Source organism: Saccopteryx bilineata, chromosome 1 (genome assembly GCF_036850765.1).
Source record: "Saccopteryx bilineata isolate mSacBil1 chromosome 1, mSacBil1_pri_phased_curated, whole genome shotgun sequence".
NCBI classification, from domain to species: Eukaryota; Metazoa; Chordata; class Mammalia; order Chiroptera; family Emballonuridae; genus Saccopteryx; species Saccopteryx bilineata.
In genome coordinates, this window is record NC_089490.1 from 296,050,415 (window position 1) to 296,076,430 (window position 26,016).

The 26,016-nt window shown below is 40.2% G+C and overlaps 1 protein-coding gene across 7 annotated transcripts in view; it reads right to left on the reverse strand.

The window, feature by feature from the left end:
• The window catches only part of DROSHA (drosha ribonuclease III), a 139,191-nt gene that overhangs the window by 77,967 nt on the left and 35,208 nt on the right, over nucleotides 1-26,016 (reverse strand). For all 7 annotated transcript variants that reach the window (XM_066244146.1, XM_066244150.1, XM_066244136.1 and 4 more), the window contains 5 exons: nucleotides 25,169-25,255; nucleotides 17,903-17,974; nucleotides 15,847-15,928; nucleotides 14,460-14,534; nucleotides 4,477-4,646 (listed from right to left, as the gene is read on the reverse strand). In XM_066244146.1, the coding sequence (XP_066100243.1) occupies nucleotides 4,477-4,646; nucleotides 14,460-14,534; nucleotides 15,847-15,928; nucleotides 17,903-17,974; nucleotides 25,169-25,255 (486 nt within the window). The remainder of the gene's footprint in view (nucleotides 1-4,476; nucleotides 4,647-14,459; nucleotides 14,535-15,846; nucleotides 15,929-17,902; nucleotides 17,975-25,168; nucleotides 25,256-26,016) is intronic.

Consider the following 26,016-nt stretch of genomic DNA (forward strand, 5'->3'; position numbering starts at 1 on the left):
GCTTCTCTTATTATGTTCATGTAGGCCATTTTTAGTTTTAATAGAGAGCCCCATTATTTTTCAAGTCTAATAAAAAGGTGAACAGCTAGTTCCTTCTTGAGTTATTAAATTATGAGGAACCACTTGTAAAAAAAAAAAAATACCTTTCATCCTGAAAGCTTAAGTTTGTAAAGAGATGAGTATAACCATCTTGCTTATACCCAACTCTGAGGGTAGTCCCTTATTAGAAACAAAATTCTGACCAAGAGACTGTGGGACCTTTGGCTCAACTACTATAGAGCTGAAGGCTACAAAACTGATTGATCCACACAGAGGCCAATAAGCTTCACTCTGTGGCACAGAAATGACCAACAACTGGAGTCTGGTTGGTGGCCTGCACTGTCCAGGACAGGGGTTTCAATGCTAAAAGCCGAAAGCCCCCAGCTACTGGGAAAAGCTGGTAGCCCCCATCAGCCATCTGACAAATCCAAGTAGGTGACAAAGTGAATAGATTTGTGTAAATTCATTCACATTAATTTAAAGATAACCTACACTTAAGTTTTTAAGGAATATTTAAATGTTATTTAACAATCAAAATTCCACTGGTATCTTAAAAAGTTGAACCCCACTCTCAAAATTAATAACTAGAGAAGAGTTTGTTCACAGGTAACCTAATATAATATTATTTAAATGCTTATCAACAATAGCAACATGTTATTTAGGTCTAAGAATTGTTTCCAATATTTTGGGAATCAAAGCAGCAGGATTACTTTTTAAAAGAACTGCACAACTGAAAAATGCTAGTGAATTATTCATGTTTCCATGATTTTAAAGACCATGCTATGGTATCAACAAGGGCATAATGATTTAAAATATCTATAGTACCTCTAAATTTATATGGGTGGAGAAGGGGAATGAAGTAAGTTCTAGAATTTGGCCACACCCAACAAGATCTATCATGCCATCTCCGTAGAGGAATAAAAACATTCTTGCTAATGATCAAAGTGTTCTCTGGCAAAGGCAAAGTGCCGAGAGAGGGAGATTAATTCTTTTAAGTTCCGCAGCAATAAAGTACTTAATGTGATCATAATGGCTTGAAAATTTAATAAATTCCCCAATATTCTTACCACTGGGCCATCTTTCAAAGCAAGCACTGCGGAGGATGAAATGTGGTGCCATGCATACTCTGCCCTATTCTCAAAAGGATATGATGAGAGATGTTTGAATGGTGCTGAATTTTCAGAATATTTTCCTCCTTTAAACATAGCTTTAGGTAAATACAAAAAGAAAATTAACTTCAACATGTCCCTGGCATCCAAATTTACCTTTCTTAATTTATTTCTGATTACTTTCCAACATAAATCTTTCATCCTGACTAATCTGGTTTCCTCATTATCTTCATACTGGCCATACACCATGCCAACCATGTACATGTAAACACACCAATAATTTATACAATTTCTCAATTCCTTAAGAACCTCACTGTGGTGTATATGAAACATCCCTGGAAGCCCAGTTGAGTGACCTCACCTAAAACTACGGGCTTTCCTGGCTGGCTATTTGACTGACTGATCCATTGATTCAATGATTCATCACAGACTCCTTTTACAGGGATATGCTGTGAGACTGCACCTGGAGAAACATCCTACAATCTCTAGACTTCACGAGCACCTGGCTCATGTCCCTCAACAATGAGCTGAACGATGATCACGGTCACGAAGTCAAGGACCTCTGTGCCACTGGCTCAATCACAAGCAATGAGTGAATCAGAAGCACCTGGGATTTTTTTTTTTTTTTAACTACAGATCCTTGGGCTCCTGGAGTATACGGGGTGGGGGTCAATCATGGCATTCTTGTGTTTTTAAAAGCTCTCCAACTGATGCTATAATTTAAGAAATTTGAAGCATGCCATGAAAGAAAGCCTCCAGGCTGACAGTACTTCCAGTGTCCCCACAAATCGTGGGATGCCTGAAGCAGGCCCACCAAGATGAAAAGATAATGTCTGCCGCCACCACCACACCAACCCATCTTCTGACCCAGCTATAAACCTGGCAGAAGAAATGTAAATTAGTGCAACTGTTTAAAGAAGAAAAATTAAATTCACAGTCATACTCTCATACTGCTATGACTCGTATATTTCTTTTAAAGTTACTCTAACATTTATGTGGCTTAATATAACAGTAAAAGCTGTATGGTTTTTTTAGTTTTAAGTAAGTTTTATGTTTGAAAACATTTTTATTAAACTTTCATTTTCGAGATTTGTTTATAATAATCAGCATTAGCTGGAATGTTTAACTTGCAAATAACAACATTCTGTTTGTGCAGATGTTACTGTCATGCTACAAAAAGTGGATCTACAGTTTTATTTTTATGAATCATGGCTATTAAACAATTTGGCAGCCTTTTTAAAACAACTTTGTTTAAATAGATCACTCTGTTTCTTTACATAAAAATATTTTAATTCTCCATTTTTGGAAAACCTTATCCTGATAAGATGCCAACATATAACTATTTTATAAAACAATAACATAGTTTGAAAAAAATTTTTAATTAGTATATAAAACAGAATTTTCTTCATAAGATAAAGCTAGTTATCTTTTAATTCTCTTTAGTTTTTATATTTCTATTTCAACAATTAACATTAGATGTTAATTTTAAAACAAAGTAATAACAAAAGAAATGGGAAATATTTGTAATAATTATGGCAAAAGATGAATAAAAAAGGACAAAACCACAAAAGAAAATTAGACAAAGGATATTAATAGGCCATTATCAAAAGAAAACATAAAAGGCCAAAAAACATTTAATTTCTTCATTGATTTTTTTTTCTTTAGAGAGAAGGAGGGAGAGAGAGAGACACTGATTTGTTATTCCATTTATTCATGCATTCATTGGTTGATCCTCGTATGTGCGCTGACCTGGGATCGAACCTACAACCTTGGCATATCAGGACAATGCTCTAACAGAGATACCCAGCCAGGCCCCAGTAAACATTTAAAATATTGATTTTTGAGCCCTATTCAGATAGCTCAGTTGGTTAGAGCATTATTCCAATATGCCAAGGTTGCAGGTTCGATCCCTGGTCAAGGCACATACAAGAATCAACTACTAAATGAGTGGAACAACAAATCAAAGTTCCTCTCTGTCTCTCTTTCTCGCTCTCTCTCCTTCTCTCTCTAAAATAATTGTTTTAATTTTTAAGAAATATCTATTTTTTTAGAAACCAAAATAAATATAAAACTGAAGTAAATAATATTTTTCCCTATCAACATGACAAAGTTTTTTTAAAAAACAATATAACCAATATGAAGAACTGGCACTCTATATTATCCTAGTCAGGGTGCAAATTTTACAACCCTTCTGGAAGGTATTTGCCACATGTATCAAAAGCTTTATGATGCACATACATTCAGACGGCTAATTTCACTACAGGACCTCTTCCTAAGGAATTAAACGGACAAATATTCAAAGATACAGACATATACCTATATACACACATACACAAATTCAATATAGTATTATTTGTTACAGCAAAAATCTGGAAGCAGCTTAGGTACCCAACAATAAGAAGCTTGTTTTTTTATACTCCTAAAGAAATTTAAAACTATGGAAAAATGATAGTTTTGGAAGGGAATGAGAAAAAAAGGTGTCAATATTTAATATTTAATATAATAATATTTAATACTATGATGCTAACTTTGTTTCAAAATAATATGAAATACACTGCTCAAAAAAAATTAGGGGATCAGGGAACATGCAGATACTCCAGTACTTTCAGCTTTTGTATAGTGCCTTTTCACCAAAGAAATAAAAGTTGGGTTTGCATCTTATTTGCATAATCGAACAACTATGACTTGTCATTTGCTTTTCTGATGTTCTTGTTTAATAAAAAAAAAAATCTTTTTTTTATCGCTTCATATTCATTTTGAAATATCCCTTAATTTTTGTGAGCAGTATATATTTATCCTAGAGACCAGAAAACTAAATGGTATCATCTCTGCAGAATGGAATTATGGGGTCATTTTTATTGGATTCTTTGGGCTGCTTTTCTTCTTTCTTTCTTTCTTTCTTTCTTTCTTCCTTTATCTTTCTTTCTTTCTTTCTCTTTTTTTCTTTCTTTAACAGAGATATCCAAATATCTTTTATTTTTATTTATTTTTTAACTGAATTTATTGGGGTGGAACTGCTATTCTATTTTCCTGATTTCCTATGGTGAAAATATATTACTTATATACCTAGAAAAAAATCAGACTTGAACTTATCTAAACACATTAAAATTCTCCATAATGAGCAGAATAAATTTACCAATAAGATGAGCTTACTACCAAATATGCCTACATTGTAATATATTTTGTATTTACTAAATATTGAAAATTTTACTCAAGTATAAGAAACAATGAGTACCTAAACCTTTGACAATGTTGTCACTGTTTTTCTGAAACATTCAAACCTGGAAAGAAGGTGACTCGGTCCCCCAAATGTGTGAGCAGAACGTACCGTTCCGGGGTTGGTGACAATCATGCCTTTGCATTCTTCTGCATATTTCTGCCATTCCAGCTCTTCCCACTGGAGCATGTTGGCGATCTCCTCTTCGGGAACCAGCGCCTTGCTACAGCGCAGTAAGTAGAGGAGAATCTGGTGCATGGACAGCACTTCCTTACCTCCGTCTTGGGTGGGAGCAGGGGAGAAAGGAGAAAGATACGGCTACTCAGTCAACAGCCAATCGTCAGCCAAGTAAGAAAAAACAAGGCAGGGGGGAAAAGAGCATTCATATAAATGTAATTTAGAATTTACATTGTTTAACCAGGTACCAAATAATGCAAAAGCCGTTTGTTTCATTGACGAACAGTGCTTGTAAACCATCTCATTTACTAAAATGGGAATAGCAACAACACTATAAATGATGAAAGGTTCCATTTGTGAGGTGTGAATATAAAAATGGTGTCTACCTAAATAGATTTAAAACCACCTAGAATAAAGAACCACAGTTTATAATATACAGAACTTAAATATTTTATCATTCTTTCTAGGGTAACAGATGAGAAAGCTCTTTAGAAGTAATGTTATTGTCTTAAGGAAATTCTAAGCTTCTTAGATATTTATGGATGTTTTCAATAAGCTATTGTTGTGCAATGGTCTAATTTTTTGGTACTAATGTGCTGCACCTGCCGTGATGAACGGAACTAAAGAGCCTGTACTAATATCATAAGATCATCATCAAGTAAGTACATGGAAAAATACCAAGTATTCTGAGGCTTACAGAACACATATGACCAAATATGGAAGATAAAAACAACAAAGGACATAAAGTACCTTGGAAAAAGACAATTCACCTGGTACTTGATGAACCAAAGACTCATTTAATGTGGGCAGCTTCTTGACCTATACCTCATACTGTTTTTCTTTGCTTAGGCCCACCCAAAGGAAGGACAAGAGGACAATGACTACCCTCCCCAGGTCACAAGATATGCTGGGAACAAGCAGTACAGGACCAAACGCTTCATGGAGAAATGAGGGACCCAAGATGGTGGGGATGGGTGGACACAAGTTAGAGTGTCCTGTTTGTGCTGGAGGAGTAAATGACACCCAAGGGATTTGGGGTACCAAGAAATGGAAAAGGATGAAAGATTTTAACACAAGTTGCTATGGGCTAAGAACTTGAACAGGCCTACACATCTGAGAAAGAATAAATATCAAGATTTCTTTTTGATTTTTTTTTAAATCTCAGATGCTACTCTGAAAGTAGATGGCATTGCTGCTACAGAGCTACTATATATGTAGGCATGGACTCATTTACTAATCTAAATACTTGTTCATTCACTGAAAAAATATTTACTGAGCACCTATTATGTAGCAGATGCTCTTCTTGATGCTCTAAACAGTCAAAGCCTCTTATGTTCCAGTGAAGAAAAAGAGACAATAAACAACTACATAACAGATCAGAGTGCTGTGAAAAAGAACCAAACTGGGCAGGGATGGCAGCCGTGTGTAAGTGCATGGTCAAGAGCAGTGTTTGTGAGGCGGTGCCATGGGAGCAAAGACTTGAAAGCAGCAGATGTGGGAGGAAACTGTCTTGGTTAAAAGGCAGAAGTCCGGGTTCGATTCCCGGCCAGGGCACACAGGAGAATCGCCCATTTGCTTCTCCACCCCTCCGCCGCGCTTTCCTCTCTGTCTCTCTCTTCCCCTCCCGCAGCCAAGGCTCCATTGGAGCAGAGATGGCCCGGGCGCTGGGCATGGCTCTGTGGCCTCTGCCTCAGGCGCTAGAGTGGCTCTGGTCGCAATATGGCGACGCCCAGGATGGGCAGAGCATCGCCCCCTGGGGGGCAGAGCACCGCCCCTGGTGGGCGTGCCAGGTGGATCCCGGTCGGGCACATGCGGGAGTCTGTCTGACTGTCTCTCCCTGTTTCCAGCTTCAGAAAAATGAAAAAAAATAAAAAATAAAAAAAAAAAGCAGAAGTCCAGGGTGCAGTGAGACTGATGTGTTCCAGACCCTGCAGAGGCCAGTGCGGACGGAGTGGGGCGAGGAGAGTGTGAGGGAGGCAGCAGGGAAGTCCAGCCACGCAAAGCTCTAGGAGCACAGAAAGACCTCTGGATTTTATGCTCAGGTGGGGGCGTGTTTCCCAGTACGTGCTACTATGAGTGGGTCCATGTCACAACCATGGGAGGAAATACAAACAAAAACATAAAGGTCTAGGCCCTAAGGAAGCACATATGTCAATAATGATTAATCACTATTCCTAGAGGAATCTTTGTAGAAAGCATTCTGAAAACAGAGTTCTCTTAACCAAAGACACTGAACCTCTCTAAAAAAAAACTGTCTAAAGAGTGACTAGAATGCAAAACATAAAACCCACATGAGAACATGTTGTCTACTGACTCATATTGTTCACAGCCGTGAAATTTTTTATGCCTTATTACAAAACATCTGCCTCAGACTCAGGAATCACCTTTGATTAACACACTTCCATAGTTAAGTACCCATTTCTCAGAGTTTGTCTCAAAAGAGAATTCAACCCGCCTGCATGTGATATGCCTTTCTCAATGAAGTTGTCCCCTTCACAAAGGAGCCCAGCAAACCCATAATGCCGGGGGCACGAGAGAACTCCGAAGCGGACCAGCTGACTTGCACCCAGGGCAGCAGGGATAGAGGAAGCCCGCAGAGGCCAAGAAGACCTGCTGCTCCAGCTAGATTCACAAGGCACCAAAGAAAGAAAGAGCAAAATAGTCTTTGGCTCATAATCTTTTACTTGGTAAGATTACTAAAGAGTACTTTGGGCCTATCAGGATACGTCAGAGTGTAGGACACCATAAGAAGGAGCAGAGGGCATCTGCTATAAGGATCAGAAAAAAGACTGAGATTTTATTTGGAGAGGTTGGTGTGTGGTGGATGGAGCAAATATATGCAGCTCCAAGTATACAAAATAGCACTCAACTCTCGCCACCAGCAGTTACAGATGGCTGACTTCATAGCACTTCACATAAAAGTGAAATAGAGTAGGGGCACTGGATTTAAAGCAAAAAGGCTAAAAAAAAAAAAAACTAAAAGAATTATCCAAGAGAAGAAAATACTTAAGCCTACAAACCAAGGGTATTGCTCAATTTAGGGGAGTATTCGCAAGATAAAGAAAGAAGACTACCAAATGCTTATAAAAATGCTTCCATCTAGTCCTGGCTGGGTAGCTCAGTTGGTTAGAGCATCATCTCCTTATGCTAAGGTTACAGGTTCAAGCCCCGGTCAAGAAACATACAAGAATCAAGCAATGAATGCATAAATAAGTGGGACAACAAATCAATATTTCTTGCTCCCTTCCTCTCTCTCAAAACTCAATCAATAAAAAAAAAAAAAAAGAATGCTCCTACCTAGTCTTGGCGCAAAGCTACCAACAAGAGAGTTTTACCACAGCATAAAAATGAGAAACACTTTTTAAAAAAGTACACACATCAGGTGCAAAGTTGATAATGCTGAAGGAGAAAGTGTAAATCCCTGTTGAAATCTGCTAAATATTTAAAATAGCCACTAAAGCCTAAAAAGATAGAAATTTACCACTGTGAAAATGTAGAACCTTAGGACAGATACGCTAAGTAGAGGGACTGAGGCACTGCCCCGGGTTCAATAACGGGGTGCAGTCCTTATGGAAAATAAGAAAATAAGAAAGGGTAAACCAGGCTAGAGAGTCCTGCCAGAGCCCCTGCAAGGGCTGTATCCCTCATACTCAGCCCAGCAAAAAAGACTCTCATAAATATTTGGGGAATGACTTTCTGAAGCAGATAAATGACGTGGCCACTTGCTCGCAGACTGCCATGAATTTACTAATGTTAATGAATTGGCTCTTTTGGTTTGTCTGTTTTGCTACATGTTTATGTTGGGGATTTATGGAACCATGTCACCGAGGGCTAAGAAGTAATTTTTATCTCATTGGCTGAGATAAATAGGACATGATATAAATGAGAAATTAGAGTGGGTAAGCTAAGGTTAGCAGGAATGGTGCCAACTCTGGGCCTGGAACCGTGACAACGGCTCATTATTCAGGAAGAGCTGGAGTTTGTGTTTCAGGGAATGAATCTGGACAGTCATTAATGAACTGACAGACTTTATAAACTGTTTCTTAGAGACCCAATTCTCTCCATTTATATTGCTTGGTTATTTCTACGGTTATTTGCAGGGGAGGGCAATTTTTTAGGGAATTTGTGTTAAGAATATGGCTGGTTACACAAATATTTTTCAACAGTTGAACACTCAATTTTAACAAACACAAACAAGCCTTCCTCTTTCCCTACACTGAGTCTAGCTGTGTAACTGCATGTCCCCTCTCTGTTCCCACTAAGATGCCTTTTATAATCTTCATGTTTGAAAATTTGTATCCACAAAATGCATTTTCTAAAATTTCCAAATATACTGCTCACAAAAATTAGGGAATATTTCAAAATGAATATGAAGCAATAAAAAAAAGCATTTGATATTTTTTATTAAACAAGAACATCAAAAAAGCAAATGACAAGTCAAAGAAAGTTGTTTGATTATGCAAATGAGATGCAAAACCAACTTTTATTTCATTGGTGAAAATGCACTATACAAAAGGCTGAAAGTACTGAAGTATATGCATGCTCCCTGATCCCCTAATTTTTGTGCGCAGTGTATAAAGTTTTATCACTTTTATTTTTCAAATAACATTTACCTCCCTGGGAATTCATTCAGTTAGGTTTCTGGGCTTCTGTTACCACACCTGAAACCTAATTCTTTAGAACAAGGCAGCTTCCAACAATCAATCTGCCAGATAATCGATTTACAAAATTGATTCAGGATTTCCAAAGTTTACTGCAACAATGGCATAAGCAATGAACAGGCTTTCACACAGATGCAGCCTTCCTATCTTGAATTATACCATGCCCCAGCCCTAACAACAGTCAAAATAAAACCTTAAACTGGCTCTAGGAGAGTTCATTTCAACTGACTGACTACTAAAGGTAGAGGCGGGAGAGAAAAAAAGAACAGATTTGAAAAAGTTCCTAAAATCTCAATAATCTGGGCCTGACCTGTGGTGGTGCAGTGGATAAAGCGTTGACCTGGAAATGCTGAGGTCGCAGGTTTGAAACCCTGGTCAAGGCACATATGGGAGTTGATGCTTCCAGCTCCTCCCCCCCCCCCTTCTCTCTCTCTGTCTCTCTCCTCTCTCTCCCTCTCTGTCTCTCTCCTCTCTAAAAATGAATAAATAAATTTTAAAAATCTCAATAATCTGGGCCCTGGCCAGTTGGCTCAGCAGTAGAGTGTCAGCCCAGCATACAGAAGTCCCAGGTTCAATTCCTGGTCAGGGCACACAGGAGAACCAACCATCTGCTTCTCCACCCTTCCCCCACCTTCTCCTCCTGTAACCATGACTCGAATGGTTCAAGTAAAGTTGGCCCTGGACACTGAGGATGGCTCCATGGCCTCGCCTCATGTGCTAAAATAGCTCATTTGCTGAGCAACAGAGCAACAGCCTCAGCTGGGCAGAGCATCGCCCCATAGGGGGCTTGCCAAGTGGATCCTGGTGGGGGTGATTGCAAGAGTCTGTCTCTGCCTCACCGTCTCCTACTAAAAAAAAAACAAAAAACAAAAAAACTCAATAAACTGGTTGTTCTATGGTTTGACTTCAGGTAAAATGACTTTCATTGTATAATCTTTGGTTTACACTCTAAGCTTAATACTGGATAAATGTGTACACAGCAATTGCAATAGCTGTCTTCAGAACAGGTAAACTGAAGAAGTGAAGAAAAAATATGACTGACAGACTTTCAATTAGTTGTAATAAACTGATATAAATGCAAAGCAGATGAGAATGAAAGGGACATGAAATACTGAAATATATACAAACTGCTCGTTCTCACAGGAGTGCAAGTAAGATGCAAACAGTTACAATGAGACTACCTTTTGCCTATTAGGCAAAACGACAGAAGACGAGTAATGTTCAGTGTTGGCAGATGCACAGAACATGGGTACTGTTACAAATGCTGGTTACAACTACAAATTATGTCCTTTTTAGAGAGAACTCGGCCAGTATCTTTCCAAATTTAAAATGTGCATACTGTCGTAAAAAATAATTTCACTTCTAGGACTCCATCTTATAGAAACATCAACAGAAATGCAAAAGGACACATGTACAAGAATATCCCTAAGTATTTATGAAATGGGTAATAAATAAGAGATCTTCAAAATACTCTTCACTAGAGGAATCGTCAAAAAAGTCAATGTCCATTCATACTATGGAATTCCATCTAGGTTTTAAAGAATGAGGCAATATATTTATATAGAAGATGTCTGAAATAGTTGAGTACAAAGGCAAGCTGTGTAACATATTAAGGGTTGGCCTACTGAAAGAAAAACCATTCACTCTTCTCATACAGGTTAAAACAAATACAAATCAAAATACTTATAGCACCTACTCATTTCCACATGTCTAGAAAGGGGTGTGAATTTTTTACTTTATACACCTTTGTATTGTTTATCACATACACACACCCAGTCAACCCAATTAAGGGCAGAGATAACACTTTAATTCTGTGACAATAAAATGGTCTTTTTATCTTTTTTTCTTTTGTGACAGAGACACAGAGAGTCAGAGAGAGGGACAGATAGAAACAGACAGACAGGAAGGGAGAGAGATGAGAAGCATCAATTCTTCGTTGTGGCACCTTAGTTGTTCATTGATTGCTTTCTCATATGTGCCTTGACCGGGGACGTGAGGTGGGGAGGGAGCTATAGCAGACCGAGTGACCCCTTGCTCGAGCCAGTGACCTTGGGCTCAAGCTGGTGAGCCTTGCTCAAACCAGATGAGCCTGTGCTCAACCTGGCAACCTCAGGACCTCGAACCTGGGTCCTCCGCATCCCAGTCCGATGTTCTATCCCCTATGCCACTGCCTGGTCAGGCTGGTCTTTTCAATAAATGGTGCTGGGTCAAGTGAATATGCATACTGAAATCTCCAAGGTTTCCTAAGTCTGTATATTTTTAAAGGAAAGTCTAATGAAAAAGTATACTGTGTTTAAAAAATAATAACCTTTTTTTTAATGACAACATAAATGTTATCCCTAAATAGTTATGAAAAACATTTTGTGAGAGTTAAAATCCCACAAAGTAAATATCTAACACAAGATTTTTCTTTGAGGTGATTTTAAAACTGTCCACTTTCTTATACAGATTTGTTTGGAAATGCCTAAAGGCAGATACATACCGAAAGAAAAGACTTTTCAACAAACTCACTCTAACACTATTTTCTAATAAGTTCACTGCTAAAGCTCCATTATAAATATCAAAGATGCATTCAACTGAAAAGAAAAAAAGACTTTTCAATAAAATAAAACCAGATGTACAAAGAAGAAAAGCTTTTGAATACATTTTCTAGACAAAATAAACATTAACAATAATACTAAGAATCTGAGTAACACTATTGTAAAATAAAAAGTCACAGAGAGTGAGTGGAGTGAGGCAAGAACGAACCCTGAGGAAAATTTAAGCTCAAGTGAAGACACAAGGAACAGAGGCCATGAAGGGATACATCCGAGCCAGGAGCAGAGCGGGGAGAGCTCAGCAGACAGACAAGGTCAAGGGCCCAGGCACCACATCAGGAAGGAGACTGAAACAGAAGCATGTCTCCCAGATTAGGTCTTTTGGAGCAGTGGTCCCCAACCCCCAGGCCGCGGACCGGTACCGGTCCGTGGGCCATTTGGTACCAGTCCGCAGAGAAAGAATACATAACTTACTTACATTATTTCCATTTTATTTATATTTAAGTCTGAACAATGTTTTATTTTTAAAAAATGACCAGATTCCCTCTGTTACATCCATCTAAGACTCACTCTTGACACTTGTCTCGGTCACATGATACATTTATCCATCCCACCCTAAAGGCTGGTCCGTGAAAATATTTTCTGACATTAAATCGGTCCGTGAGCCCTGGCCGGTCGGCCTAGCGTGCGGAGGACCCGGGTTCGATTCCCGGCCAGGGCACACAGGAGAAGCGCCCATTTGCTTCTCCACCCCTCCGCTGCGCCTTCCTCTCTGTCTCTCTCTTCCCCTCCCGCAGCCGAGGCTCCATTGGAGCAGAGATGGCCCGGGCGCTGGGGATGGCTCTGTGGCCTCTGCCTCAGGCGCTAGAGTGGCTCTGGTCGCAACATGGCGACGCCCAGGATGGGCAGAGCATCGCCCCCTGGTGGGCAGAGCATCGCCCCTGGTGGGCGTGCCGGGTGGATCCCGGTCGGGCGCATGCGGGAGTCTGTCTGACTGTCTCTCCCTGTTTCCAGCTTCAGAAAAAATGCAAAAAAAAAACCGGTCCGTGGCCCAAAAAAGGTTGGGGCCCACTGTTTTGGAGGCTGGTTTTGACATCAGCTTTGACCTGCGGCAGCAGCAGTGGGGCGGGGAAAAGGTTAGAGGGGCGGGGCACCAAGCACAGAGGACTGTGGATGCACTGGAATCCGACAGGCTCTCCGGTGAGTTCCGAAGCCTGGGGAGGAAGGCTTCCTGTGCCCAGGAAGAGTCGACATGAGGAAAACATGGGCATGAGGCTCAATTTCTGAAACTGTTGATATGCATTCATGGGCAGAAAGCTTAAGACGCTGAAATTATAGATCACAGGTTTATCACAGCAGCTACATTTTTTTGTCTGCAGTATGTCTGAGTGGCTGGCATATAGAAGAAAGGCAAATGGTTGAACTGACATTTCCATGGAAGGTGGTGGTTAGTATGAGGTGCTGAGGCTGCTAGAGCTGAGAGACAGAAATTGAAGCAAAGCACTTAGGCAAGAAGGCAAAGAAAGTGGGCTATGCAGGGAGAAGAGGAAGGTTTAAGTAGAAGCAAAGACAAGCAGGGCATGAGCGTCGGGACACACAGGAATAGCTAGGATTCCCGAAGCACGTGCGATCAGAATGAGACCCTGGGGTGGACTCACTGAGGGTGGTGAAGAATGCACCCAAAAAAAATCCCACGGTCTCATTACAAACCCAAGTATTTTAAAAAACACTAAATATATTGCCGTATCTCACAGCTAGACTCTTGAAAAATATTTTAAACCAATTAAAACATTACTTAAAAATGTTCTAAAGTTACTTATATTTTTTAACTTAGTCAGAAAAGATTTTTTTTCACTGTAAAATAAAATATGTCAAAAAAATAGGGAAAAAACTTCTAACACTACCATCTTAATACAACTATTAATGCAGTCATTTTTAAGTTATAACCATATTGTATGTAAAATTTTATTTATTTTTTTTGTTTTTTGGTTTTTTGGTTTTGTTTTTTTTTTTGTATTTTTCTGAAGCTGGAAACGGGGAGAGACAGTCAGACAGACTCCCGCATGCGCCCGACCGGGATCCACCCGGCACGCCCACCAGGGGCAACACTCTGCCCACCAGGGGGCGATGCTCTGCCCATCCTGGGCGTCGCCATGTTGCGACCAGAGCCACTCTAGCGCCTGAGGCAGAGGCCACAGAGCCATCCCCAGCGCCCGGGCCATCTCTGCTCCAATGGAGCCTTGGCTGCGGGAGGGGAAAAGAGAGAGAGAGAGAGGAAAGCGCGGCGGAGGGGTGGAGAAGCAAATGGGCGCTTCTCCTGTGTGCCCTGGCTGGGAATCGAACCCGGGTCCCCCGCACACCAGGCTGATGCTCTACCGCTGAGCCAACCAGCCAGGGCTGTATGTAAAATTTTATAATCATTGTTTCCCAATTAACTCTAAGCATTTTTAAGGCACATGCATTTTTTTCATATGAATTTTAATACTTGCATGATATTTTATCAATCCATTTTTTAGTTGCTCATCTAATTTGGGGCTACCATAAATTATGCAGGGGTACTAATCAGCGTGGATAATTTTACATTTTTATGTCTGTCATGAGAAGTAAATAATCACCCGTGTCTCTGGAGCAAAAGTTGTCCCTAAGGATAAAAGGAGAACTGCAGGCATATTTTCAGGCGCACTTTACCTCAACGAGTCACTGACTAGCCAAGATTTACCTGGAAGGAATCTGACAAAACGTGGCATGAAATGAAATCTCGGGCAGCAGGGAGGGCTGTCTTCAAACAAAGGACCTAAAGAGAACAAGTGAAAAGAAAATAAATAAAACAGCCTTAGAAAGCAAACACTGCAACTTAATTCCTAAGATTCATTATAATGACAAACACCACCAGAAGTGGGAGTTTAAAAAAAAACAAACCCTGGCCGGTTGTCTCAGTGGTAGAGCGTCGGCCTGGCATGCAGAAGTCCCAGGTTCGATTCCCGGCCAGGGCACACAGGAGAGGCGCCCGTCTGCTTCTCCACCCCTCCCCCTCTCCTTCCTCTCTGTCTCTCTCTTCCCCTCCCGCACCTGAGGCTCCATTGGAGCAAAGATGGCCCGGGCGCTGGGGATGGCTCCTTGGCCTCTGCCTCAGGCGCTAGAGTGGCTCTGGTCACGACAGAGCGTCGCCCCCTGGTGGGCGTGCCGGGTGGATCCCGGTCGGTGCATGCGGGACTCTGTCTGACTGTCTCTCCCCGTTTCCAGCTTCAGAAAAATACAAAAAAAACCAAAAAACCAAAAACCTACTCTTCTTCTCAAGAGGTGAATCAGTCCTGCAGTAAGAGCGTCCCCTCCCGTCCCCTCCCGCCCCGTCCCATCCTGTGAAGACCGAAGTGAGGAGACCACCCAAGGTAAGAAGAGAATGAAAACCCTAGTAATTTATCCTGTGTAGTAGATAAAGCAAAACTATTTTGGAAACTCAAAAAATATAAAGATTTTTGTTACAACTGAACTACTGCATGATATCATATGCATGTATTTTTATTCCTTTCTATTTTAGTCAACAAGAAAAAAGAGATAGAAATATTACAAAATACTTGGTTTGAAAAGCCATTCATCAATATACACTGTCCTGAAAATAAGTAACTGTCTTCTGGAATACAGACACTCCAAGAGTAAACTGGTAACTAAGACCCCTGTCCCAAGTTCTGAATCGATGTGGCTCACAGTGTGTGAATTGTGTTTTGAGGGCTAACCAAAGTTCTGTTTTTATCAACTGTTATCTTAGAAGTTTATTACAGTAAAGTTCAATAGATTTAAAATATTAACTAATAAGATTTTCCCCAGTACACATAAATCTAGGTTAACTCATAATAACTGATACCATCTTCTTACGTATAAATTAGGTCATGGATAATGGTTATCTTAGGTAACAGACACTATCAAATTGTATTAAAATGAAACCCATAAGAATTTATTCATGCCAGATGATAGCAAGCATTCCTATGAACCACACTTTTCCTTGGGTATTTCAAAAAATAATAGAAATTTCAACTGTGTTCCCCACCCCTACCATATGCCACAATGTTCTATAAGCATCACACTCTCCTTTAAATCCTATTATTTACCTTTAAGATTCCAGTCATACAATTCCAAAATATCTCTGAATAGGAATAATGAAAAGAGTTCAAGTCCCCTGACACAGAAATTCTGAAAAATAAACCAAAATCAAATTACTATAGTACTGCAAATATATATTGACTGAAGGTTCAACTTGTTCTAGTCAAGTGTCTTTTAAAAATCTATGTACTCTAGCTGACCAATGTCACCCCATTAAAATTAATTGTCTAAATTAAAAAAAAAATAGCGTCTATTGAAACTATACTAAAACCATGTAATTTCCTAAAAGGTCTGACCGCTGTCCTACAAATAATAGCTCATTGGCTTGAGACACAAATGAAGCAGGCAATAGTGGCATTAGGATTCCTAAGAAAATGTGAATTCAGTCCTTCTCAATGTTTAAGTAAATGTAAAATGTTAAATTTAAAGTCTTCTTTATGTCATAGTTTTCTAACTGAATTATAAAATTGGAATCTCCTCAGGATTTTTATTAATTCAAATTACACATACACACCAGCAGGTGCTCATAGGTTTATCCCCCTCACGCCACCCCTGCTCCCTGCCATCCCCAAACACACAGAATCACTGTCACAGAGTTACGTAAACTGAGGCCCTTTGTACCAAAAAAGTTCAAATTCTTAATGAAGGCGTATAAAGGGCTGCAACAAACTACAAAACTTGGTACCAAAATTTCTCCAGTAAACAAGCTTAACAGATGATATATTTGCAAGTAAGACTTGTCTCATAATTCTTCCTCCTATTTGTTTTGCTCGGGGTTCATAAATCACCCTGTGTGAGATAACTCCAGAGCCATAAACCTTTACAATAGCAAATGAAGGCTTATGACCTTAAAACTCAAAAGGAAGCAAAAAACCCTTTTAAGCTAGAGAATAAAGGGGTGGCCCTTTCCCTTTAATTCCTTCTGAAAGACAGGTAAATTACCGGGACTTGCTGCAAATGAAACAGGTGCAAACTAAGCACGTGTGTCATGCTTATCAATCCCCCCCTCCACTCACCGCCCGCCTGTGACAGCTACACTATTCAACAAGGTTCACAGAAGAGCCGGGGGCTCAGGAAATCGACCCCAGCTCCAACACAAGGTTAAGTGCACAAGCTTGTTTGCTGTCTAGTTGTTATTTCTTAGTGTGATTTGTTGACATCACTAAATTCAAGATCAGGCGATGAATCATTCTGAGATTCACATTAATCTTGCTTTGGAATTTTAAACCTCTCGCATATATTTAGATAAATCTGCTGCTGAGCATCCGCAATGAAAAACAATTAGGAAAAATATGTAAATATATGGGAAGAAAAATGAGCCGAGCATTGATCTTGTCATTGGAGATAATGAATAAGATTATTCCGACAGCTATCAGATTCAGTTTCACTATTCTAATTTCCTCTGATAACAACCAGTAATCAAAATCTGTCCCCTATCCAAAACAAACTAGAAACTAATGTAAAGTTACTATCAGTAGATGAAAAACAAGGAGAAATGGGTTCAAAAGTTGAAAAATGACCCATATTTTAACCTTGTTTCTAGAGCTCCATATCATTGACATGATATAACAGTGGACATGATACTTTAGGGCAGGGGTCCCCAAACTACGGCCCGCGAGCCACATGCGGCCCCCTGAGGCCATTTATCCGGCCCCCGCTGCACTTCCGGAAGGGGCACCTCTTTCATTGGTGGTCAATGAAAGGAGCACATTGACCATCTCATTAGCCAAAAGCAGGCCCATAGTTCCCATTGAAATACTTGTCAGTTTCTTGATTTAAATTTACTTGTTTTTTATTTTAAATACTGTATTTGTTCCCATTTTATTTTTTTACTTTAAAATAAGATATGTGCAGTGTGCATAGGGATTTGTTCATAGTTTTTTTTATAGTCCGGCCCTCCAATGGTCTGAGGGACAGTGAACTGGCCCCCTGTGTAAAAATTTTGGGGACCCCTGCTTTAGGGTATTCCTATGGCCAAAGCCAGAGCTGTCCAAGTCCGATGCTTTCAAGATACAAGTGCAGAATAAACAAAAGAGCAAAGCTGATAGTAATCTTCTGCCTTACCTCAGGCATCATCTCTTCGATGAAGTGAATCGTGTAGTCTATGTTGAATCTGATTACTTTACACAATGGAATCTGCAATAATAAGGAGAGGTTCAGTTCCCAAGTACCATCCTGCCGGCTCATGCTGCACCGGGTTTGCTACCTGACCCAGAAGGCCATGAACCAAGTGAGAAAGTCTCACTTAGTCTAAGCTGCTAGCAATGCTGCACACGAAGCCTGAGCACTCTGCTGGATTTTAATGGCAAGGACCCAGCTGGCCCGGCCATGACAGGAAACCTGCATAATGTTGGTGTTTAATTAACTGTATGAGCAACAACACAAACATGGCAAGAACCCATTAAAACTAAACAAATCGCGGCCCTGGCCGGTTGGCTCAGCGGTAGAGCGTCAGCCTAGCGTGCGGAGGACCCGGGTTCGATTCCCGGCCAGGGCACATAGGAGAAGCGCCCATTTGCTTCTCCACCCCTCCGCCGCGCCTTCCTCTCTGTCTCTCTCTTCCCCTCCCGCAGCCAAGGCTCCATTGGAGCAAAGATGGCCCGGGCGCTGGGGATGGCTCTGTGGCCTCTGCCCCAGGCGCTAGAGTGGCTCTGGTCGCAACATGGCGACACCCAGGAGGGTCGCAACATGGCGACGCCCAGGATGGGCAGAGCACCCTCCCTGGTGGGCAGAGCGTCGCCCCTGGTGGGTGTGCCGGGTGGATCCCGGTCGGGCGCATGCGGGAGTCTGTCTGACTGTCTCTCCCTGTTTCCAGCTTCAGAAAAATGCAAAAAAAAAAAAAAAAAAATATGCAAAACTAAACAAATCGCTTCTAAAGAACAAAACCATACTTAAATTCTCTCTCTCTCTCTTTTTTTTTTGGCTTGGATTTTTAAAAACCTTTCAGAACTTGGGCTCTTTGGGCAGACAGATCAGGAATAGCTGGATGACAGGTCGTTAGTTTCAGAGTCATGAGTCAGTGAGGTGCACACAAGTCATGCTGCCTGTTTAGCTCTGGAGCAAAAGCAACTGAGGTAATAATAATAAGCTAAAATAAAGATAATAATAGTTAGCCCTTGGTGAGCCAGGGACTGTTGTAATGCTCCACATACTGCACTCATGCAAACCCCCTGAGACAGGAGTAACTGCTGTCTGCCTTAGGCAGAGAGTCACCGGGTACCTAGCCTAAGGGAACCGGAAGCTGCTGAGTTCAAAAATCTTGCTCTAGACCCCAGCACTAAGCCACTGGAGTATATACCTCTCAGTACCTGTTCTAATACTCAGAGTCCATGTGAAAATGAAGGAAGGCTCATGTTAAATAAATCCACACCTGTCTTGCTTCACCAATGTATCATCAGACACTAGCCTAGTGTCTCTAGACATAATGGGTTTCCCCTAAGTATACTTTTGAATGAAGGAAGGAATGAGATAGGGAGGATGTGAAGCTACCGCAGTGGCTGGGCTGGCTGGCTGGGGAAATAAAAGACTCGGAAGACCTAGAGATGCGTTAAGTAGACTTTTTTGGCCGCTCAAACTGTCCATGAGATAATCTGACATAAACGTAATCATTTTTACAAATCACAGCAATCAGAAAGAGACAAATTTTAATTCCACCAGTTAAAGAAATGGTAAGAAAAACAAAAATAGTCTTACAATGCCATCTACTGGAAACCTTTTTCTCAGAAATTAAATTTAGGTGCTTTTTCTTTTTTTTTAAAGGATAATGGCTAATTTGAGTAAAATTCATAATTAACTTTTAATAAGAGACCGGTATTCAACCCTCTTGTGATAATAAATGAGTTCTAAAACACCTGAAGCAATATGCTAAAGTCATTACCATTTTTAAGTTCTTTTTATTCCTATATTTAAATGATTTGAGAGCTACAAATTTTTGGTCATTATTCCTATTTTTTAAAAAAATATCTTTGCTAAAAAAATGTTAGGTTCAAAATTACTTTAAAATAAGTTACAGCCCCTACTTTTTTAAGAAGGTGGGGATCTAACAGAGGAAGAAAGAGAAGAAAGCAAGTGAGAACAGAATATGATACAATGTAACTTACAAGTACAATCAATAGAGCAAACACCCAAATAGAGTATGAAGTCAAAAGAACCAAAGGAGCCCTGGCCAGTTGGCTCAGCGGTAGAGCGTCGGCCTAGCGTGCGGAGGACCCGGGTTCGATTCCCGGCCAGGGCACACAGGAGAAGCGCCCATTTGCTTCTCCACCCCTCCGCCGCGCTTTCCTCTCTGTCTCTCTCTTCCCCTCCCGCAGCCAAGGCTCCATTGGAGCAAAGATGGCCTGGGCACTGGGGATGGCTCTGTGGCCTCTGCCTCAGGTGCTAGAGTGGCTCTGGTCGCAACATGGCGACGCCCAGGATAGGCAGAGCATCGCCCCTGGTGGGCATGCCGGGTGGATCCCGGTCGGGCGCATGCGGGAGTCTGTCGGACTGTCTCTCTCTGTTTCCAGCTTCAGAAAAATGAAAAAAAAAAAAAGAACCAAAGGAGGTAACATTTGAGTTGAGTCTTCATAGACGGATGGGGAGGGGTTTTCCAGGTCATCCAGAAAATTTAAGTTGGGAAAGAGCAGCAATTTAGTTCGTAGCAAGACAGAGAGCAGGGAGCTGGGGGAATACCAAGTGATTTAGCTGTTCAACAGTAATGTTGAGTTGACAGTGAGAAGCAAGGTGATTATAGGTTGGAAAGTATGACCTATATTATGCAAATTTTATAAACAAAATTGAGGATTCAGGGCTTATCCTATGGCAGTGAGAAGTCATTCAAGTACTTTAAGTGAGAGACTATCATAGTTTACATTTTGGATGAGTTGCTATGCTACAGTGTAAGAATGTGAGCAGAGGTTTTCAACTGGTAGCGGTGTGTGCCAGAGATGTCGTGCAGGTCCACGGAAGACTGACGGCCCTGATGTTGTATGAGGATCATCAGGGTGGTTAACTCTTTCGTACACCAGCACGAAATTTCTGGTGGACCAGCAGTGGTCTGCAGACCTGCGGTTGAAAAACACTGGTTTAAAGGGGACCAAAGCTGGAAACCAGATGACCAGACTACACAGTTTAAAGAAACAGGCCAGGAGCCCCAAAAAAAGAAAAGCGGGGAAAATTTTAAACATCAGAGATGTTACTGAAATACACAGTGACCGTTCTGATGTGGAAGTGAGAGATGAATAGGGAATAATTTCCAGTATTTTGGCCTAACTAACCAGACACATCACAATGACACTAATACAAAGAAATTCATTGGGTATCCCCTAAGTACTCAAACCCAATATGCGGAAAAGATGATGTTCGGCTTAGCACAGGTTGGGGATGAGGTACTTGAGGGCACGCTACGGTGGGTATGCCAGCAGGAATCTGAAGTAGGAGTGTGAAACGTATGTCACAGCTATAAACATCAGAATATGCATAGGAGGAAAAACTGTGGGTGAGTCTACATCGCTCAAGAGACTATACCAGAGAAAAGGACCAGAGCCCTTGGGAATAGTAAGCAGGCAGGCAGAGAAAAAACAAAAGTGTAAACTTAACTTCTTTACCATATGCAAAAGTAATTCTGAGGGGTAAGTCATACAAGTACAATCATTTCTACTTAAATATTGCTTTTTGGAATTCTTTCTTTGACCTCTTCTTTTACACTTTATTTTCTTTTGGACTCTCACCCACGTCACTAGAGCCCTTCTCAGACACACACATTGGAAATGCAGGATCTCCTTTTCTAATCAAGCTTTCATTTCTCTCTGAGATGCAGACAGAACTTATCATTATCCTACACAGTGGAAGCTCAACTGATAGGGAGCTTAACTGGTCAATCAAATAATATAAATATCTACCACCATTTCTTAAAACATCTTTGGATACTAACCCATATTAACTCCTTTAACATCATACCAAAAACAAGAAAAAAAAAACCCTCCCTAAATTTCTACATTCCAACTCGACTCTTTCCAGACACTAAATGATCCAATCCAGGGCAGGGAAAGCCAATAGAGGCAGGAGGGAAATGATTGTGCAGCTTTTCCTGAGGATGGGATAAGGTGTAATGCATCTAATACAGACATCCTTATAATTTTAGTTCCGTTGTCAAAGCCCTTAGTAACATCAGGTATGATAAAGGACTGAATTCTCCCAGAAAGCTCTGTACTTAGCCAATAAGACTTTCAATCCACTTCAATTCAAGCAGACCTTAAAAGAACTTGTTGAAACTAGATTTGGTGGAGATTCTAACATTATAATCATTTGCATGCCATTCTTCCTGATGTGCTTTCTGTAGCAAGAAAATGAAGATCAGTAAAGTGATTTAATAATTCCTTTTCTTCGGAGGCTATTTCAAATTCAAGAGGCCTTTGATGGATCTAAGTTCTATGAACTGTACAACATTTAGCTTAAAACTTGATTTATTTTATCAACATCTCTAACATAAATGATGGGACTTATCTTCTCATTACAGAGTGAAATTCTCAAATTTGGAGAATTTAAATATTTTTATATAAAATATATGTAAAGCCAGTAATTTTCCAGTCTATATTTTATTTCATAAAAACAGTAACAATTGCAATTGATTTAGTATTAACAGGCTCTCAGCGCCTAACCTGAGAAATTTTAATAAAGCTCAAAGAATCACATGTCCAAGGTCATGTAAATAATTAAGAATAAGTTAAAAACAATACAAAGAATTAGAAGATGCAAACTCAGGTCTGACATCTTTTCCAAAATAAGAAGTGCATTTTTCTGCCTGACCAGGTGATGGCGCAGTGGACAGTGTCAGACTGGGACACAGAGGACGCAGGTTCAAAACCCCAAGGTCGCCCAGCTTGAGTATGGGCTCAGGCTCGTCCGGCTTGAGCACAGATTCACCAGCTTGAGCACAAGGTCGCTGGCTTGAGCATGACGTGACCCCCTTCCTGCTCACTGGCTTGAGCCCAGAGGTCACTGGCTGGAAGCCCAAGATCGCTGGCTTGAGCAAGGGGTCAGTCACTCTGCTGTATCCCCTGGTCAAGGCACATATGAAAAATCAATCAATGAACAACTAAGGTACTACACCAAAGAATTGATGCTTCTCATCTTTCTCCCTTCCTGTCTGTCTGTCCCTATCTGTCCCTCTTTCTGTCTCTCTGTCTCTGTCACAAAAAAAAAAAAAAAATGCATTTTTTCAAGCAAGAGAGAGGGAGAGATGAGAAAAATCAACTCATAGTTGTGGCACCTTAGCTGTTCCTTGATTGCTTCTCATACATGCCTTGACCAGGAGGCTCCAGCTGAGCCAGAGACCCCTTGCTCAAGCCAGTGGCCTTAGGCTCAGGCCAGCTACCTTGGGCTTCCAGCCAGAGACCTTTGGACTCAACATGATCCCATGTGCAAACCAGATGAGCCCATGTTCAAGCCAGTAACCTTGGGGTTTCAACCCTAGAACCTCAGCGTCCCAAGTTGACGCTCTATCTACTGCGCCACCGCCAGTCAGGCAAGAAGTGAAATATTTACTGTATGCCAAGCTCTGTAAGATAAATACTTCCCATATGTCATCTCATACTTATGTATAAAAGCCTACTGCTAAAACGAATATTTCTATCTTAAGATAAGAAAAATGAAGACTTATAAAGACTGAAATGTCAACTCAAACAGTAAGTAGAATTAACTAATGTTTAAAACCTGTTCTCTCTTAAGCCAAATTGCTTTTCTTCTTTGAGTAAGCTGATCCTAAAGTTAAAATGAGATCTACAGTACTTCTAGAGAATTAAAAAATAAGATGATTGATATTTTTAAGTATTTTCATGGTAACTAAATTATTTGTATTTGCAAGTTCTCTGAAAGAGAAAAAAGAGGAAATGCATTAGGGAGGAGAAAGTTGGACAACAGGACTACTAAAAGTCTTTCTTACTCTAAGATTAAAAGGTTGGCTCTAACCAAGAGTCTGAGTGCCTGAGGCATTTTAAAAAAGACGACAAAACCATCAAAATTCAAAAAAATTTTAGTGTCTTTTTATATAGTTTGTTTAAGAATAGTCCAATATAAAATTCTGTAACTATGTAAGGTAATGAATGTTGACTAGACTTACTGTGATTATTTCACAATATATACAAACACTGAATCATTATGTTGTACCCCCCAAATTAATACAATGTTATTTATCAATTATACCTAAAAAAAAAAAAAAAGTGGTCCAATATTCTACCCTTTTCTGTATTATGGTCTACCCTGGACTAAATGTGGTATGTATTAACAAATGATTCTATTTTTATGTTTACAATGTAATCATCTCATAGAAAACTCTCTCCTATAAAATATACTGTGGGATAAAAAAAATCTCATTAAGAAAACAATTTGTTTTAAATTATTATTACTACTATGGAATCATATCCACATATAAAGTAAAAAATAATAAAGAAAGGGACATGGCTGGGCAAAGATTTGAATCTTTATACTCTCCAAACAAAGAGAATTTTGAGTTTTAAGTAAATAGTACTAAAATAACCTTTTCAAATTTCTTATGTTATTTTCTGCAACCAAACCAGAAAGGGTTAAAGAACACTGTATTTTGATGGAGACGCACCAGCGTCTCATAATTCAGTGAGTTCTATAACAATATCTAGCCTGGCTGAAGTGTACTGCTCCTCTCTCTTACTGAGCGACCGCAAATTCAACTACGTCCACCTGGAGCAGAGTCAGAAAGACAGCTCCCAAGATTGCCAGCTTTGAGACAAAGATTGTGACGCATAGATACAGAACTTCCATTTGAACTATTACTAACAGAGCAGCCTTATTATCTGCAGAAGAAATATCATAGATCTGTATGTCAGAAAAAGTCTCTTAAAGAAGACAATCCTGGGATTCAAAAGTGGAAACTTGTATGAAATTAATTCAACCTCCAGATGTCCTAACCCAGCTCTATTTCTTTCTCTTCTGCTCAGAGACTAAATAGTAGCTTCCTCTTGAAACTTTCCAACTTTTCTTTGAAGGACGCCCTACCCAAAATAGCTTTGACACATTACTCTGCAGTTTATCCTTCTTTTTCAATCGTTCACACTCTCAAAATGTTTTTCTGACACATTTACTTACACCATTTAATATGGACCACACCTGTGACTCACTAGCACAGATGTCCCCCTCCCACCTGCCACACCCTGCCACAGACCGCCTGCAGCTCACGCAGAAGGACACGAGGTAAATGTTACTTAGAAGTCAGATGAAAGGAAATTTATTTTGACTTTTAGAAAGAAAGCATGAAGGGAAGGCAAGGAAGGAAGGGCTACAGGGACGGAGAAAGCCAGCCAATGAGCACATACTTACATTGGTCAGGGGGGCGTGTGCAAACATAGAAAATCCTTCAAAGATGTACTCATGATCATCATATTCTATAACAGTTGGCCTGTCAGTCTGAAAGTGACAGAAACATAAAGCTTGAATTAAATACCGGCATGGTTTGCATGTGCAGAAATCCATCAGGACACAAAGCAACCACCAGAAAAATGTAAGGACTCCACAAACTTTGATAATGTTTTTGCAAACACCAGGGAGAACTTTATACAAAACTATAAATTTAGGTGGAATTCTCCAGCTTCAGTAATATTTATATACTGAGGTAATCAAAAATTATTATGGAAGCCATAAAAGAAAAAAAGGCTATATGGCTTCATTTTTTAGGAGCTCTATTTAATCTCACAATACTACCAGTCCTCCTCTTCCTGAACTATATTTCTGAACTAAAAGAAGTTCTATAAGAACAAGATAATTACACATTGACTCAAACTTCAAAGTGAAAAAAAGACTCACCATCAAGGCGGTTAAGACTAACAACCACCGGAAGCCTCCGAAAGGCCTCAGGGTGCCCAAGCTCAACTCCTCACAGCTCTACTCCCAGAACCTCCAGGAGAAGCCAACCCACCAAATGCGGTAACAAACCAATTCCTGCATAATGCCAAAGACCTTCACTATCTGAAAACTGAATCTGTAATTAAAACATAAAAATGTTTATGCATAAGAGGCTCTCTTCCTTACACCATTCTTATACTCCACAATTTTTAATCCTAAATATAGAACTAATTATCAAGATGGATAACCCAGGCCCTGGTAAGTTGGCTCAGAGGGAGAGAGTGTCTGCCCAGCATGTGAAGTCCGAGGTTCGATTCCGGGTCAAG